The 15,950-nt window shown below is 42.8% G+C and overlaps 1 protein-coding gene across 2 annotated transcripts in view; it reads right to left on the bottom strand.

Annotated features, from left to right (window-relative positions):
- LOC136863975 (titin homolog) overlaps positions 1-15,950 on the bottom strand; it is a 1,080,299-nt gene that overhangs the window by 203,218 nt on the left and 861,131 nt on the right. For both annotated transcript variants that reach the window (XM_067140444.2, XM_067140445.2), the window contains exon 25: positions 5,661-6,014. In XM_067140444.2, coding sequence (XP_066996545.2) covers positions 5,661-6,014 — 354 coding nt within the window. The remainder of the gene's footprint in view (positions 1-5,660; positions 6,015-15,950) is intronic.

Raw genomic sequence — 15,950 nt, 5'->3', positions numbered from 1 at the left:
TACTTTTCATTTCAGTGTAAATGATGATGGCCTCATAGTCAAGGTTACAAGATGTGGCTAGCGGCTAATTGTAGTTCACATTCGGTCCTTGCAGTTGCTGCCAGTTGGAATCGCTTATTCACAAAGCTCCTTATTTAAAATGCGTATGAGTGAGGCTATTATTTTGTAACCCAATTTGTTGAAACCGTATGTGTAATATCTGTATTACTTTTGGTATTGGGATAGGAGGTCCGCGAATCTACTAGTCATAATAAACCTGGAGTGAATGGAGGAATGCTTCGAACCGAGCGAGTTGGCCGTGCGGTTAGGGTCACGCAGCTGTGAACTTGCACTCGAGAGACAGTGGGTTCGAACCCCACTGTCGACAGCCCTTAAGAGGGTTGTCCGTGATTTCCCATTTTGACACCAGGAAAATGCTGGGGCTGTACCTTAATTACGGCCACGGCCACTTGCTTCCCACTCCAAGCCCTTTCCTGTCCCAACGTCTCCATAAGACCTATCTGTGTCCGTGTGACGTAATGCAACTTGTAAAAAAAATGCTTGCAATTCAACCCACACTCCTGCTTATGTCAAACTGCCTTCAGATCTCTGAGCGATTCACATCACCATTTAGCTTGTTTGAGGTGGAGATGACGATTGTTTTTCTTATGGTGCCAAACTTTTAAGTTATGAGCTCCTCTAACACTCTCGCTAACTGATCGTCGCAAATGGACTAAACGATCACGATTTATAACACAAGACTTGTAAAAAAGCGGACTTTCTGTAATCTCTTTTTGTTAGTCGCACTGACACACGGCTCTAGAAGTTTGGACCAGGTTCGATAACCTTTTAGTCACATCAACACTATGGACCGAGTTCCATTTGGACCAGGTTCGATAGTATTTTATTCAATCAACGAGTCCCATTTGGACCAGGTTCGATAGTATTTTATTCAATCAACGAGTCCCATTTGAACCAGGTTCGATAGTATTTTATTCAATCAACGAGTCCCATTTGAACCAGGTTCGATAGTATTTTATTCAATCAACGAGTCCCATTTGGACCAGGTTCGATAGTATTTTATTCAAATCAACGAGTCCCATTTGAACCAGGTTCGATAGTATTTTATTCAATCAACGAGTCCCATTTGAACCAGGTTCGATAGTATTTTATTCAAATCAACGAGTCCCATTTGGACCAGGTTCGATACTATTTTATTCAATCAACGAGTCCCATTTGAACCAGGTTCGATAGTATTTTATTCAAATCAACGAGTCCCATTTGAACCAGGTTCGATAGTATTTTATTCAAATCAACAGTATGCCCGCTTTGGTGTACACATGTTGCCCGAAAACGCTCCAATCTCTTCGGTATATAGACAGGTTGCCAGAACGGCCTCGAGAACGCGCCCCAGTCTCTCTGGCATTATAGTGACTCTATATGCATATGCTGTATACATATAGGGTCACTGTATTTAGTATAAGTAGGTTGCCAGAATGGGTCGCTAGGACACATAGCCAAAACAGTCACTTCGGTCTACGTAGGTTACAAGCACACACCGCTTGACATCCCGCAACTTGCATCAAAATGAACGTAGCAAATAAAATTGAAACGAAAAGAGGAAAACTGTGCTATTAATAGACAACTATAAGTTTAGTGATGGACCTGTTCGCTTCAGATGTACACATCGTAAGTGAAATGCAAATGTTGAAACGAATTTTTAAATGAAGTGTCAATAGTTACAAAATTTCCACATAATCACGTAGAAATCCCCTTTTCTGTCATTACAAAATCAGATAATACTTCATCTACTCTAATTCTCTGCGTTCTAATTTCTAGAAATATAGCCACCCATTCAATGATTTTGTCAATTATAATTGCACTCATTTTTTCAGCAGTCTCCCACGATGTACTCTATCGAAAGCCTCAGATGGGTCAATTGCAATAAAATCCATTTGACCTCCGGAATCTAATATATCTTGCTGGAATCCTACAAGTTGAGCTTCAGTGGAATAACTTTTTCCTAATCCAGAGCTGCCTTGTATCAAACCAATTAGCAGTTTCGCAAACATGTTTAAATATAATAAGAAAGAATGATTTTCCAAAGCATACATGCAGCACAAGTCAAGGGGCCGATGACCTTCGATGTTAGGCCCCTTAAAACAACAAGCATCAGCACATGTCAAGCTGACTGGCCTGTAATTATCGGCTTTATGTTTATCATCCTTTCCTTTACACACGGGAGCAAATATGGTAGCTCTTCATTCATTTGGTATACCTCCTTCGTGCAAAGAGTAATCAAATAAGTACTTCAGATATGGTACTAAATCCCAACCCATTGCTTTTAGTATATCCTCAAAAATCTTATCATTTCCAGCTAGATTCTAGATTTCAAATTTTTTATCTCATCGTAAATGTATTTGTTATCGTAGGTAAATTTCAATACTTCGTTAGTATTATCCTCTACCTGGACATAATAATTGTAACCAAATCTTTACATACTGCTGAGTGAATACTTCTGCTCTCTGAAAATTCTCAAACTGAAAACCCCACCCTGCCTTTATAATGCATTTAAATCTATGGAGTCAGTACATAACAGAGATAATAGGTTTACAAAAACTACCCTTCAAATTCCCCTTCATCGTACCACTAAATTTAACAAATCTTTTGTTTGCACTGCATCCCGTACCTTCAATGTCTTTAATCTTCACCGTTTTGTGAATGACAGGAACTGTACCCTACTAAAGCAGTCCTTAACATCTATCTTCCTGGAGGAGTACGCAAGGGGCTGAGATCAGGCATTCTTGTGTCTCGCAATCAGAAATATGTATATTTTTACGAAAATTATTTCTGTTTTTTATATGCTTTAGATTCTTGTAGTCTAAAATATTAAACAAATTGAAGGATATACTTTATTACTTCTTATAAAATTTATGTTTTAATTTTATTGGAATTGGTATCTGTATTTTTAATTTTTAAGTTTAATGTTTAATTTAACATTTTAATATTATAAAATGTAGTTAGTATATTCATAAACCTGTATTGTGTTATAAGGAGACGCTACATAAAGGGGCTTTTCAGCCTCAGTGGCATGTAAATCATCATTATCAATAAATTCGATTCAATTCAATTCAATAAATCCTCACGTATACACTCCCCTTGTCCATTAATGATTCCCGAACCGTCCTTCTTGGAATCTGCTTCTGCCTTAAAGTACCTATACATACTCTTCCATTTTTCACAAAATTTGTATGACTGCCAATTACTATATGCTTACCATCATGCTACCCTTAGCTGACGTCTTCGCTTGATTCAATTTGGGTGTCTCCTTACTTTCACAACCATTTGAACTCTATTTCCTTCCAACCTGCACCCGCTCCTTAGTTTCTTTGCTTCTCTGTTATAATATAGCGGGTCTTTACCATTCTTTACCGCCTTTTTCACATTCCTCAACGGTTGCTTTATACTCATCACACAAACTGTTGACTAATTTATTTGCCGTTTTCCACTGATCATTATAAAATTTAAAAACTCCATCATGTCTGTCTTATCAACTATATGGTACTGCTTAATAGTCCCGTGGCAATGTTTAAGATATCAACAGACACGTCTAACTACAGGCTTGCTTATTTTGCTGAATTTGTTTTAATATGTAGGTACAGGACAAATCACGCTCTAAGAAAGGAGTATGACCAAACCTGAGACATCCCGCGACTAAGGGACCTGCCAGTGGCTTATGGAAGTAATTATTACTGACTAGGCAACAGCATCGGGGATATTTCAAATTTCTGTGACAATATTTTTCTTATCAAAGATCGATAATTATCGATAAAATGAATGATGTCATTCGCTCTACATTCAGAAAAGAAGTTTCTATTATAATCGGTGAGTTCGCTTTGGGCAGTGTTTCTGGTTCATAAATTCTCCTGAACAACGTCTTGTACGTACTCACCCGCTGGCAGGTGTGATTACATCAGATCTGAAATCTAAATCTAAACCTCCTCAACCTGATGTTAGGCAAGTGCCTGACGTGAGCATCATACCAAATCTAGTACAATTGATGAGCTTTCTGACGGTGAGATGGCGGCCCCAGTCTAGAAAGCCAAGAATAATGGCCGAAAGGATCCGTCGTGCTGACCACACGACACCTCGTAATCTGCAGGCCTTCGGGCTGAGCAGCGGTTGCTTGGTAGGCCACGGCCCTTCGGGACTGTTGCGCCACGGGGTTTGATTTGGTTTGGTAGAGCGTACATTTCTGTTTTCATCGTCAAAATCTCACTATCTGTATTAAGTGTTTATGTACTTTAATTGTACAGCTACTGGTATAGATGACAAGCAGTCAGCAGACTTTGTTATCCGTTTTGTGAGGGACAGTGGCCTGTTTTATCGTGTATGAAAGTGAGTTTTCTATCTGCTTTGAATTTTTTGTTTTACTGTCGACTATGTTTTATTCTACTGACTCTATTTTAGTACATTTTGGTGTATTTTAATATGTTTTATTAAATTTTAACTTTAATTATTGCATTTCAATGCAATGCCTCCAATTATTTTAAATTCATTATCATTTTTCACCATCATTCGTTTCAAATTCTAGTCAGTGGATACATTTTCCACCTCGTATCATTAGGGGCTGATGACCTAGGTGTTAAGCTCTTTTAAACAACACGTATAGTCATCTTCATCACCATCAACAACTAGTGGTATATTTCTACATTGTATACGTAAGGTCATGCTAGCTGCTTCGAACGGCCCACTTGTGTTCCATGAATTAATTATATAAGTGCTATTCATTTTACGGCAATATTAGTTTTACCATTATATTTAAAAACAACCCATGGCATTACAGCCCTTGAAGGGCCTTGGCCGACCAAGCGACCGCTGCTCAGCCCGAAGGCCTGCAGATTGCGAAGTGTCGTGTGGTCAGCACGACGAATCCTCTCGGCCGTTATTCTTGGCTTTCTAGACCGGGGCCGCAATCTCACCGTCAGATAGCTCCTCAATTCTAATCACGTAGGCTGAGTGGACCTCGAACCAGCCCTCAGGTCCAGGTAAAAATCCCTGACGTGGCCGGGAATTGAACCCGGGGCCTCCGGGTGAGAGGCAAGCACGCTACCCCTACACCACGGGGCCGGCATACTTTTATATTTAGGACATATTCATTAATCATTCAACCACGTTTCATTTAAATCTACCCGATCCAACCCAAACAGTTCCCAGTAAGCTGAGGTCGAAGGACAAAATTAATTCCCTGTGAATTTTCTCCTGGGAGGAAAGCAACGGGAAACTACCTCACTCCTCATTTCCCTAGTACGCCTCTTCAGTGATGCCTAGGCCATCTATGACAGCTGATGGCAGAGCTGTTGAGGATCCCACCAGCGGCATCGCTGACGGACTGAACATACATACATTTTCACCTAGGCCTCTATTATAGTAATTTGTGAGACAGCCTATACGAGAAAGTCCCCGAACTATCTTTAACAGAGGCATGAATTATCTTTTAACTTTGTTGTGTATTTTCCTGTAACAATGGTGATTTATAACATGGACAGCAGGTAAACATTACCTCTTACCTGTGGTACATGTCTCAACATTTGGAGGTGTTGAGGAAAACACATGCCATACTGTATTACAATGGGAGACAAGGTCAATATCTCAAACCAAACAAGACAAAGCAGACTTACCGCGCGTAGCCAGCGCACGTTGGGGGCCGGACAGCCTACAAACGTAGCCTTCAGCATGACCCGGTCACCTCGCAGTGCCGTGGTATCTGCCGGGCCGCGAAGTAACATGGCTGGAGTGCCATCACCCTCCGCCGCAGTGGCTTCGTCAGCGTAGCTACCACTCATGATGTCGCACTCAGGGGACAGAGACATAGCACGAGTATGTCTGGCATCGCCATTAGCCTGCACGAGCAACTCGCAACAGCAGCTGATGTTCTCCCCACTCTCAGAGCTCGCGGAACATGTCACTTCACCAGCGTCGGCAGCTTCCACTCCGAAGATGTGCAGAATACTCACGTCTCCCTGCTCCTCCACCTGGAAACAACACAACACATAAGAGTTCATGCTTCTTTAACAGCTTAGGTACATCTTTGACCATCTGTATTACAATGGGCGGACATGTTGTTGTTTGAGTCATCAGTCCATAGACTGGTTTGATGCAGCTCTCCATACCACCCTCTCCTGTACTAAATTTTCATTTCTACGTAACTACTACGACCTACATCTGCTCTAACCTGCTTGTCATATGCATACGTTGGTCTACCCCCAACGTTCTTACCGCCTACACTTTCCTCAAAAACCAACTGAACAAGTCCTATGTGCCTTAAAATGTGTCCTATCATTCTGTCTCTTCTCGTCAAATTTAGCCAAATCGATCTCCTCTCACCAATTCGATTCCATATCTCTTCATTCGTGATTCGATCTACCCATCTCACCTTCAGCAATCAGCATGAGAAAATTTCTGACCAGCTGTTGTCGGTTAGGAGTTCAGATTCTATGTTATTACTTAATAATAATAGTAATTTCGTGTGGCTATTTCTAGCCGAGTGCAGCCCTTGTAAAGCAGACCCTCCGATGAGGGTGGGCGGCATCTGCCATGTGTAGGTAACTGCGTGTTATTGTAGTGGAGGATAGTGTTATATGTGGTGTGTGAGTTGCAGGGATGTTGGGGACAACACAAACACCCGGCCCCCGGGTCACTGGACTTAACCAATGAAGGTTAAAATCCCCGACCCGGCCGGGAATCGAACCCGGGACCCTCTGAACCGAAGGACAGTACGCTGACCATTCAGCCAACGAGTATGTTATTAGTTATCAGACTATGAGATCGAATCCCGGTGTAGTCGGTTGATATTTAACAATGTTTAAATTCAAGAGCTTCGTATCAATATACACTGACTGAACAAATGCCACGGGATAGCGGAGCACTGATGCGCAGGTGTGTTGTCTGCGCACCACACGCCCCCTGTGCCAGCGGCAGTTGTATAGGAGACCTTGTGAGCAGTGGCTGTGCATGTGACAGGTGTAACATGGAACGTCGTCGTGAGCTGACACCGTTCGAACGGGGTATTGTGGTCGGTGCCCGACGGATGGGAAGTGGGATTTCGGAAGTGGTGCGGGAATTCGGCTTCACATGAACAATCGTGTCCAGGGTATATCGTGAATGGTTGAATGCGGGTGTCACCATCCATAACAGATCAACGACCGGCCGTCCAGCCACCCTCGATGACCGTGACCAGCGACATCTGAGACGGATCGTCAATACTGACAGACGGGCAACCGTGCAACAAATCACGGCTCAATTTAACACAGGCCGTGCTAGACACGTCTCCCAGTGGACCCGCCGCCACATCGCTCCCAAGTCGCCTGGGAATGGTTCCAGGAACATGCAGCGGAGGTCCAACGACTGCCATGGCCACCCACGAGCCCCGATATGAACTCTATCGAGCATATCTGGGATGTCCTGGAACGCAGGCTCCGTGCCATGGATCCTGCACCCACGAACAGGCCAGCATTGGCGGCCGCTCTGCAAACGATTTGGTGTCAGCTGCGGCCGCTCTGCAAACGATTTGGTGTCAGCTGCGTCCAGAGGACTATCAGGGACTTGTTTATTCACTTCCACGGTGTCTCACTGCAGTTCGCAGGGCCAGAGGAGACCCCACACGCTATTAGGTGACTATCCCATGATATTTGCTAAGTCAGTGTATTTCCTGTCACATTAATTAACCTACAGTCTGGTGTGAAAATGAGAAACCACCGGAAAACTCTCCTCAAGGTTGCCGGTGGTGAGTTTCAAACCCACCATTTCCCGAATTTAAATTTACAGCTACACGACAGTCAACTCGCTCTTTACTTCTGAAATTAATATCAATATCACTGACGGTATCACAATATAAACTTTAATCATCTGCCTAGAAGCAGGTTGGATCATCATATAGCACCACTGAATGCCATACACTTATACAGAGTGTTTCAGTAAAAATGTACAAAAATTAAACAGGAAATAGGGCATGAACATTTCGAGATGGGGAATCTAGGGTCTGAGAGGCCAGCTTAAGAAGATACGGGATTAAACATGTCTATCACTATTATTGCTTCCCGGATTTATTTACAGCTAAATTTTACGTGTGGAAACGGATATAGACATGGAATTAGTTATCAGGATTGTAGTCGCCTGTAATGTGATTCGAAACATGCCAGGGATATTTTAAAGGGTGCAGCAGAATCTTGTACGCCGATGTCATGTTTATATTCGCGTTGGTGGTCGTCATTTTGAGCAACTGTTGTGAGGTTCAAAATGGTATGTTAACACAGGTGTGTCGGTGATACTGTACAGGATGAACTCTGGATACTATAAAAATTAATTATAAATAACATGTAAAATTTAGCTGTTAGTAAAATAATTGTAAACAGTAAATGTAAATTAATATCTCTAAAATCAGCTGTAAATATTTTTACAATTTGTTTTACGTCGCACCGACACAGATGGGTTTTGTGGCGACGTTGGGATAGGGAAGGGCTAGGAGTGGGAAGGAAGCGGCCGTGACCTTAATTAAGGTACAGCCCCAGCATTTGTCTGGTGTGAAAATGGGAAACCACGGAAAACCATCTTCAGAGCTTCCGACAGTTGGGTTCAAACCCACAATCTTCCGGATGCACAACTGTAAATAATCCGGAAAGCAATTACGAGTGATAGACATGTGTAAGCCCTAAGCTGTCTTCTCAGACCATAGGTTCCATGCTTCAAAATGTTCCCAAGGGCTGGTGATTTTTCGCAGTACCAATATTACGCGATATAATGTATTTCCTTTATTGCGCCAAACGTTGAAGGCCTAAAGGGCCCGGAAAGGTTATAAATTGTGATTCTTGGATAGCTCTGTCAAACAAAAAACTTATTCCGAAAATCACTTCCGGCCTAAATGCAGTTCCGGAAAACAGCATAAAATTGCTTGTTTCTTTGCTCGTTTACTTTTTATAATTATCCTTGCCAAATTAACTTACAACATTCTTTCTGTAATGTGGTTCAATACCCTGAGACGCTTTTTGATATTGTGAAAAATGTCCGCAGCGAATGTAGTTATAAGGGCTTAAGAAGTGAAACTCTGTATTGACTCGCATTAGCGCTCGTAGTGGTGCTTAAGTGAAATAATACGCTCGTAGTGGTAGAAAAAGACAAACTGCTAATCTAATTGACCAGATAATGATGATTAAGTAAAGGATTGTAATTTTCAGTAATAAATTGCTAATGGCTTTACGTCGCACCGTCACAGATAGGTCTTATGGCGGCGATGGGATGGGAAATGTCTGGGAGTTGAATGGAAGCAGCCGTGCCCTTAATTAAGGTAGAGCCCCAGCATTTGCCTGGTGTGAAAATAGGAAACCACGGAAAACCATCTTCAGAGCTGCCGACAGTGGGATTCGAACCCACTATCTCCCGGATGCAGTAATAAATAAAGAATACATTCTCATAGTTTATTATATTGTATTTACCTAAAATGGATGTTTTCAACACTGAGTTGCTTTCCTGAAGGGCTAGAAATCTGGATTTTTTTAAATGTGGTTGAGCGTGCAGTTCTTTTTCGATGAAGCTAATATTATTGAATAAATTAGACATTTCCTGTTTTGGTACTCTTAATATTCCCACTTTACTGTATACTAATCAGGTAGTAAGTATCCCAGTGCATACCCCGGCTATCCGTGAATTTACATATCTAGTTTCGAGAAATGGTGTTAATCTATTTTGAACCTTTGTACATCTATTTAAAAAAAGGACTAAGTATGAGGCATAAAGCTGAAGTATACAGACATAATTATAATTTTATTTATATAGATATCTGGGATAAAATATAGAAAGTTGTTTAGCTGCATATACAGTAGATCAGGTGATGAAGCGTCACCTGTCAAGGCCCGTCACGTATCTCCGCGGCGATGAGAAGAGAGCAATAATTATAGATAATTGCTGGAATGAAAGTGACAAGGGCAAAACCGTAGATCGTGGAAGAAACTCTAACCTGTCTCCGGTTTAACCAGAACAAATGCCACATTTACTAAACGAGGCTCAACCATGGGTTACACGTGGTGAAAGCCCGACTTCTTACTGCCTGTAACTTCTTCTTTTTCTTCTACTATCGCTTTTCACACATCTGTGGGGTCGCGGGTGCGAACTGTGTCGAACATGTGAATTTGGCCCCGTTTTACGGCCGAATGCCCTTCCTGACGTCAACCCTATATGAAGGGACGTAATCACTATTGCTTGTTTCTGTGGTGGTTGGTAGTGTAGTGTGTTGTCTGAGTATGAAGAGGGAAGTATTGGAACGAACACAAACACCCAGACCGGGCAAGTTGGTCGTGCGGTTAGGAACGCGCGGCTGTGAGCTTGCATCCGGGAGATAGTGGGTTCGAATCCCACTGTCGGTAGCCCTGAAGATGGTTTTCCGTGGTTTCCCATTTTCACACCAGGCAATTGCTGGGACTGTACCTTAATTAAGGCCACGGCCGCTTCCTTTCAACTCCTAGGGTTCCCTATCCTATCGTCGCCAAAAGACCTATCTGTGTCGGAGCGACGTAAAGCCACTAGCAAAAAACAAAAAACAAACAAACACCCAGTCCCTGGATCAGAAGAATTAATCAGACGCGATTAAAATTCCCGACCCGGCCGGGAATCGAACTCGGTACCCTTTGAACCGAAGGCCTCAACGCTGACCATTCCGCCAATATCTTACTGCCTGTAACACGGAGTAAATTCCGAAACGAAGGAACTAAAAACAGTGCATTTCCCTCCACGTAGCACAACTGAGAAGAGAAATAGGTCAATTCCCATATTCAGTTACCTAACAAGTAGTTGTTAGCTCCACTTGAATTGCCGGAAAGTACAGTAGCAACGTATAGAACAAACCATTATTAACTCTAATTAGCAAAAGATACATAACCCAATACAGACACCACATTAACACGTTTCAAAGCCCTTTATAGAACTACACTGTAATTTGTATTTCCTATCCCTCCTGGCCGTATACAGCGTGGTCGGAAACAACGTGAAGCGGGTATATGAGCGTTTAAGGGTTGGTCATACTGATAACTAATTGGAAAACAATAAATTAGATATCTCGCGCTGTTTCATTTTATCAACTGCTGAAGTTAGCCAATCAGATCGCTTCGCGGGCGACTTGAGATAGGCTTTACTAGGCCGTGTTTCTAAATCTACACGAGCCTTATGACCGGCTTGATAGCGCCAATAGGGATGTATCACGCAAAACTTGTCCGCTAGGCAGCGTAGTGGTAATACCCGGTATGCGCTTTCCGCTGCTCGATTGTTTTACATGAGACTTATATGGAGTATTCCTACTTGTGCGATGATAGAAATGAAACTTTTGCTTTAAATGCATTAAAATGGAGTTACCATATTCTGCTAATGTTTTCAACAAGACGGGAAATGGTATAGGAGCAATGACGATTGCGGATTTGGAAGCAGAATTGAAGAAAAGGGGCAAAAAATATCCGGAAAAATGCAAGAGTTGATTGAAAGGTACCAGTAAGGAATAAATGCAGCAACTCCTTCTTTTAGCGTTTTTGTTAAGAGTGAATTCTTAAAGTACAAATAGCATTTTGAAAACATTCCTAATATGGTAATTTTTCTTTTCTTTGCCGGTTATAGGCGTACATAAGGCACGACATTGGTATGACAGCAGTGCCTGGGGCTACATCCAGTACAACTGAACTTCATTTCCTTGTAGCGCACGAGTTTCAGGATCTTGTTTCGGACCATAAGACAAATACCGGTATAAAAATTTCAAATTTGGAAGTGATGAGTTATTTCCTGTTCAGGAAGTCTCAAATTGATGGTGCTCCAGTGTAAAATTATAGGTCACTGTGTGATTCAGGGTACCGTACCGCACACGGTGTTATGGCTGTTTTCCCACTTCTATATCATCTTGCTCTCTGAGTTATTTCCAAGGTACCTGTGCCACACCATGCAAATATCGAAGGTACAGCGTTCTCTTTAAGTCTTCGTCTTTCGCCTAAAATTATTGAAATAGGTCATATTAACTTTTCAGAATGTACTACCTTATTATAAAATTATTTCTTAATTAGTACTAATTGGCTTACTTACCAGTTTCAGTAATGACATAATCTTCAACTGTAAAATGTTTCGAGCAGACTTTGATATTAGGAGTCATATTTTTATTACGTAGGTCCTGCCTACGAATCGCATGCAACCACTTTTTACGGAAAGCATCTTGCTTAGGAAATTGATGGTATGAATACGGTCGATCTTGATTTTGGGGTATTGGGACACAGCAATAGTCAGGCATCACAATTTTCTTGTCGTCTTTGTTGTCGTAACGATATATTAAATCTTTAACTTCAGCATTCAACGAGGTAACTTCCATTAAAAACACATACAAACAAATGACGATCGACAAGCGCATACCGGGTACTACACGTTAGACATCTATCGGTAGTGTTTCAGTACATCCCTATAGAGGAAATACACTTCTCCAGGGGAGGGACTAGAACAAGGACCTCCCTGCTGATAGGCTTGGCCAATTGCAAGCACGCTACTGGCTGAAACTCACGGTGTGTTTCTCGACATGACTCTCAAGCCGGACCAAGCCACGTGTAGATGCAGTCACGTCGCCTCGCACGGCCCATTTGAATTCGCCCGCGAAGAGATTTGTTTGGCTAACTTCAGCAGCTGATAAAATTACAATGCCGCGAGATATCGACGTAATTTTTTCAAATTACTTATCAGTATGACCAACGCTGTAGCGCTCATATACTCCATTCACGTTGTTTCCGGACACTCTGTATAGGCCTATATGCCTTCATCTCAGGCACACTTAATTGCTTGGGGTCGATACTCTATGTGGATTATACCCAAAACACGGGATGGAATTTCGCACAAGTATCGCGTTTTTGACCCAATTGTCTCAAAGCACTTCCATGGAACAACACTATAATTTGTATTTACTTTCTCTCCTGGCCAAATATACAGCAGGCCTATATGCCTTTAACTCAGACACTCTCAATTGCTTGAGGTCGATACTCCATGAGGATTATGTCAATTTCTACGGCCGGATGCCCTTCCTGACACAATCCTACGCAGAGGGATTTATTCACCATTGCGTGTGTCTGTGGTAGTTGGTAGTGTGACACAATGAATACAAATGAAGAGGTGTGCATTAAGACAAAAACAAACATTCTCTCTCCAACCTCGTTATGTGCCGCATGCGACCAATCAATCTAGCCATCACCACTGATCTGCATTGAGGGCAGTCGCCCAACAGGCAGATCGCCTATCATTTGTTTACCAAGTCTTTTTTAGAATAATTTCAGAGAATTTGGACATTTATTGAGCTTCTTCGTTGGTAAAGTATTCCATCGCTAACTCCTCTTCCTGCAAACGAATATTTTCCCCAATATATCCTCTTGAATTCCAACTTCATGTTCATATTATGATCTTCCTACTGCCGGGCATAAGGCTAACCACTCTATCACACTTAGTGCCGAAGTTACGGGTTGTGGAAGCCTTTACCTTCCACTCCCCCAAGCCGGGATGAGTGGCTCAGACGGTTGAGGTGCTGGCGTTCTGACTCCAACTTGGCAGGTTCAATCCTGGCTCAGTCCGGTGGTATTTGAAGGTGCTCAAGGACGTCACTCTCGTGTCGGTAGATTTATTGGCAAGTAAGATAACTCCTGCGGAACAAAATTCCGGCACCTCGGCGTCTCCGAAAACCGTCAAAAGTAGTTAGTGGGATGTAAAAACAATAACATTATTCTACTTTAGAAAGCACTAGCTAACTTATTCATCTACTAATGTCATTAATTTCATAATGATGTATAGTGCATGATTTGCGGTTATAGCTTTTTTTTGCTAGTGGCTTTACGTCACACCGACACAGATAAGTCTTATGGCGACGATAGGATAGGAAACACCGAGCTCGATAGCTGCAGTCGCTTAAGTGCGGCCAGTATTCAGTATTCGGGAGATAGTAGGTTCGAACCCCACTGTCGGCAGCCCTGAAAATGGTTTTCCGTGGTTTCCCATTTCCACACCAGGCAAATGCAAAGGCAAATGCGGTCACGGCCGCTTCCTTCCCACTCCTAGCCATTTCCTGTCCCATTGTCGCCATAAGACCTATCTGTGTCGGTGCGACGTAAAGCCACTAACAAAAAAAAGGATAGGAAAGGCCTAGGAGTTGGAAGGAAGAGGCCGTTGCCTTAATTAAGGTACAGCTCCAGCATTTGCCTGGTGTGAAAATGGGAAACCACGGAAAACCCTCTGCAGGGCTGCCGACAGTGGCATTCGAACCCACTATCTCCCGGATACAAGGTCACAGTCGCGCGCCCCTAACCGCACGGCCAACTCACCGGGTGCAGTTATAGTAGTTCACGTTTTGAACAAAACAAAGAACAATTTCATTTCCTATCCGGTAAGCAATGCTGTAACATTTTGGCCTATTTTCTTAATGTTTCTGGTTCTGATTTAGCCTACCTTATCTTGGATGATGACTTAGCTTATTAAATGAAAACTGGGTTGTCAATACGGGTCGCATCAGGCACGGTAATAGATTATGCGGTTGTTAGTGGCACAGGTCGCACGCGGCACGGTGGCATCTAGCACGACATCTCCAGCCTAGAGGTAGTCTATCAATCAGACGCGGCTCATTTCTAAGACCCGGCCAAAATTCGAACCTGGGACGTTCTGAAAAAGAAAGGTGCAAAGGTGACTATGCAGCTAGGGAACCAGGTAACAACACCATTAATATAATAAACCTGAAAGCAGGGAGAGAACAATTACTTACGCCTTGGTCCATCGGGATGTTCTTGACAACGATTAACAGGAGACTACCGAACCGAATGATACCTTGACGGAAAAGTGTGATATTTAATGACGATCAGCAGGTTTTCCTCTATTTGCAGCTCCCCTCCACGCCGCAAGCGAGTAACACATCCAGGACCATTACAGGCCTACGTAACGGTAAGAACTGATCATCTAACCTCTAAAGCCGTGCGCGTACCATCAGAAGATTCGTGAGCGTGAGTTGAGTGGATTTTTATAGACCACAGCTTCGTACAGTGGCCACCTTGAAAAAGGTAGGGTAGGTGGTGTATCTATATTTCAAGCTTTGAGGCTTCTTCTGCAATCCAATTCTCAAGGAATTACCAACGCACATACTGCAATGTATACTGGGATGATCCAAGTAGACAAATGAGAGCCAGGGTGGTTGGTTCAGATTGTAGAGGCCCTGGCTTTCTCAGTCTTACTTGGCAGGTCCGATCCCGACTCAGTCAGATGGTATTTGAAGGTAATCAAATAGGACAACCTTGTGCACGTATCGGAACTCCTGTGGGACAAACATCCGGCTCAATGGCGACTCTGAAAACCAAAAATGTCGTTAGTGAGTCGTAAAACCGTTCTTCTTCTACTACTAACGCTTTTCACACATCCATGTGGGGACACTGATGCGAACTCCCTCCCTTGGAGGAGTGGTTAATGTTATTAGCTTTACGTCTCACAAACTACTTTTACGGTTTTCGGAGACACCGAGGTGCCGGAATTTAGTCCCGAAGGAGTTCTTTTACGATCTAGTAAATCTACCACGTATGGACTTGGCCCTGTTCTTCGGCCGGATACCCTTCCTTACGCCATCCTTATGTAGAGCGATGTATTCATTATTGAGTGTTTCTGCGGTGGTTGCTAGTGTGATGTGTTTGTGTATATGAAGAGTAGAGTGTTGGGACAATCACAATGACCCAGACCCCGAATCAGAAGAATTAACCAAACGCGATTTAAATACCTGACCCGACCAGGAATCGAACCCGGGACCCTCTGAGCCGAAGGCCTCGACGTTGACCATTCAGAAACGAGTAGTAATTGCTATTCCCGGATTCTCAGTACAGTGAACTCAGGCAGGGAGTTCTCTTTCCCAGCCTGTCAGTCACTGCAAAGACAGTGAACAAAACACA

Source organism: Anabrus simplex, chromosome 2 (genome assembly GCF_040414725.1).
Source record: "Anabrus simplex isolate iqAnaSimp1 chromosome 2, ASM4041472v1, whole genome shotgun sequence".
Taxonomy (NCBI): Eukaryota; Metazoa; Arthropoda; class Insecta; order Orthoptera; family Tettigoniidae; genus Anabrus; species Anabrus simplex.
This window is presented reverse-complemented; position numbering and strand designations above follow the sequence as displayed.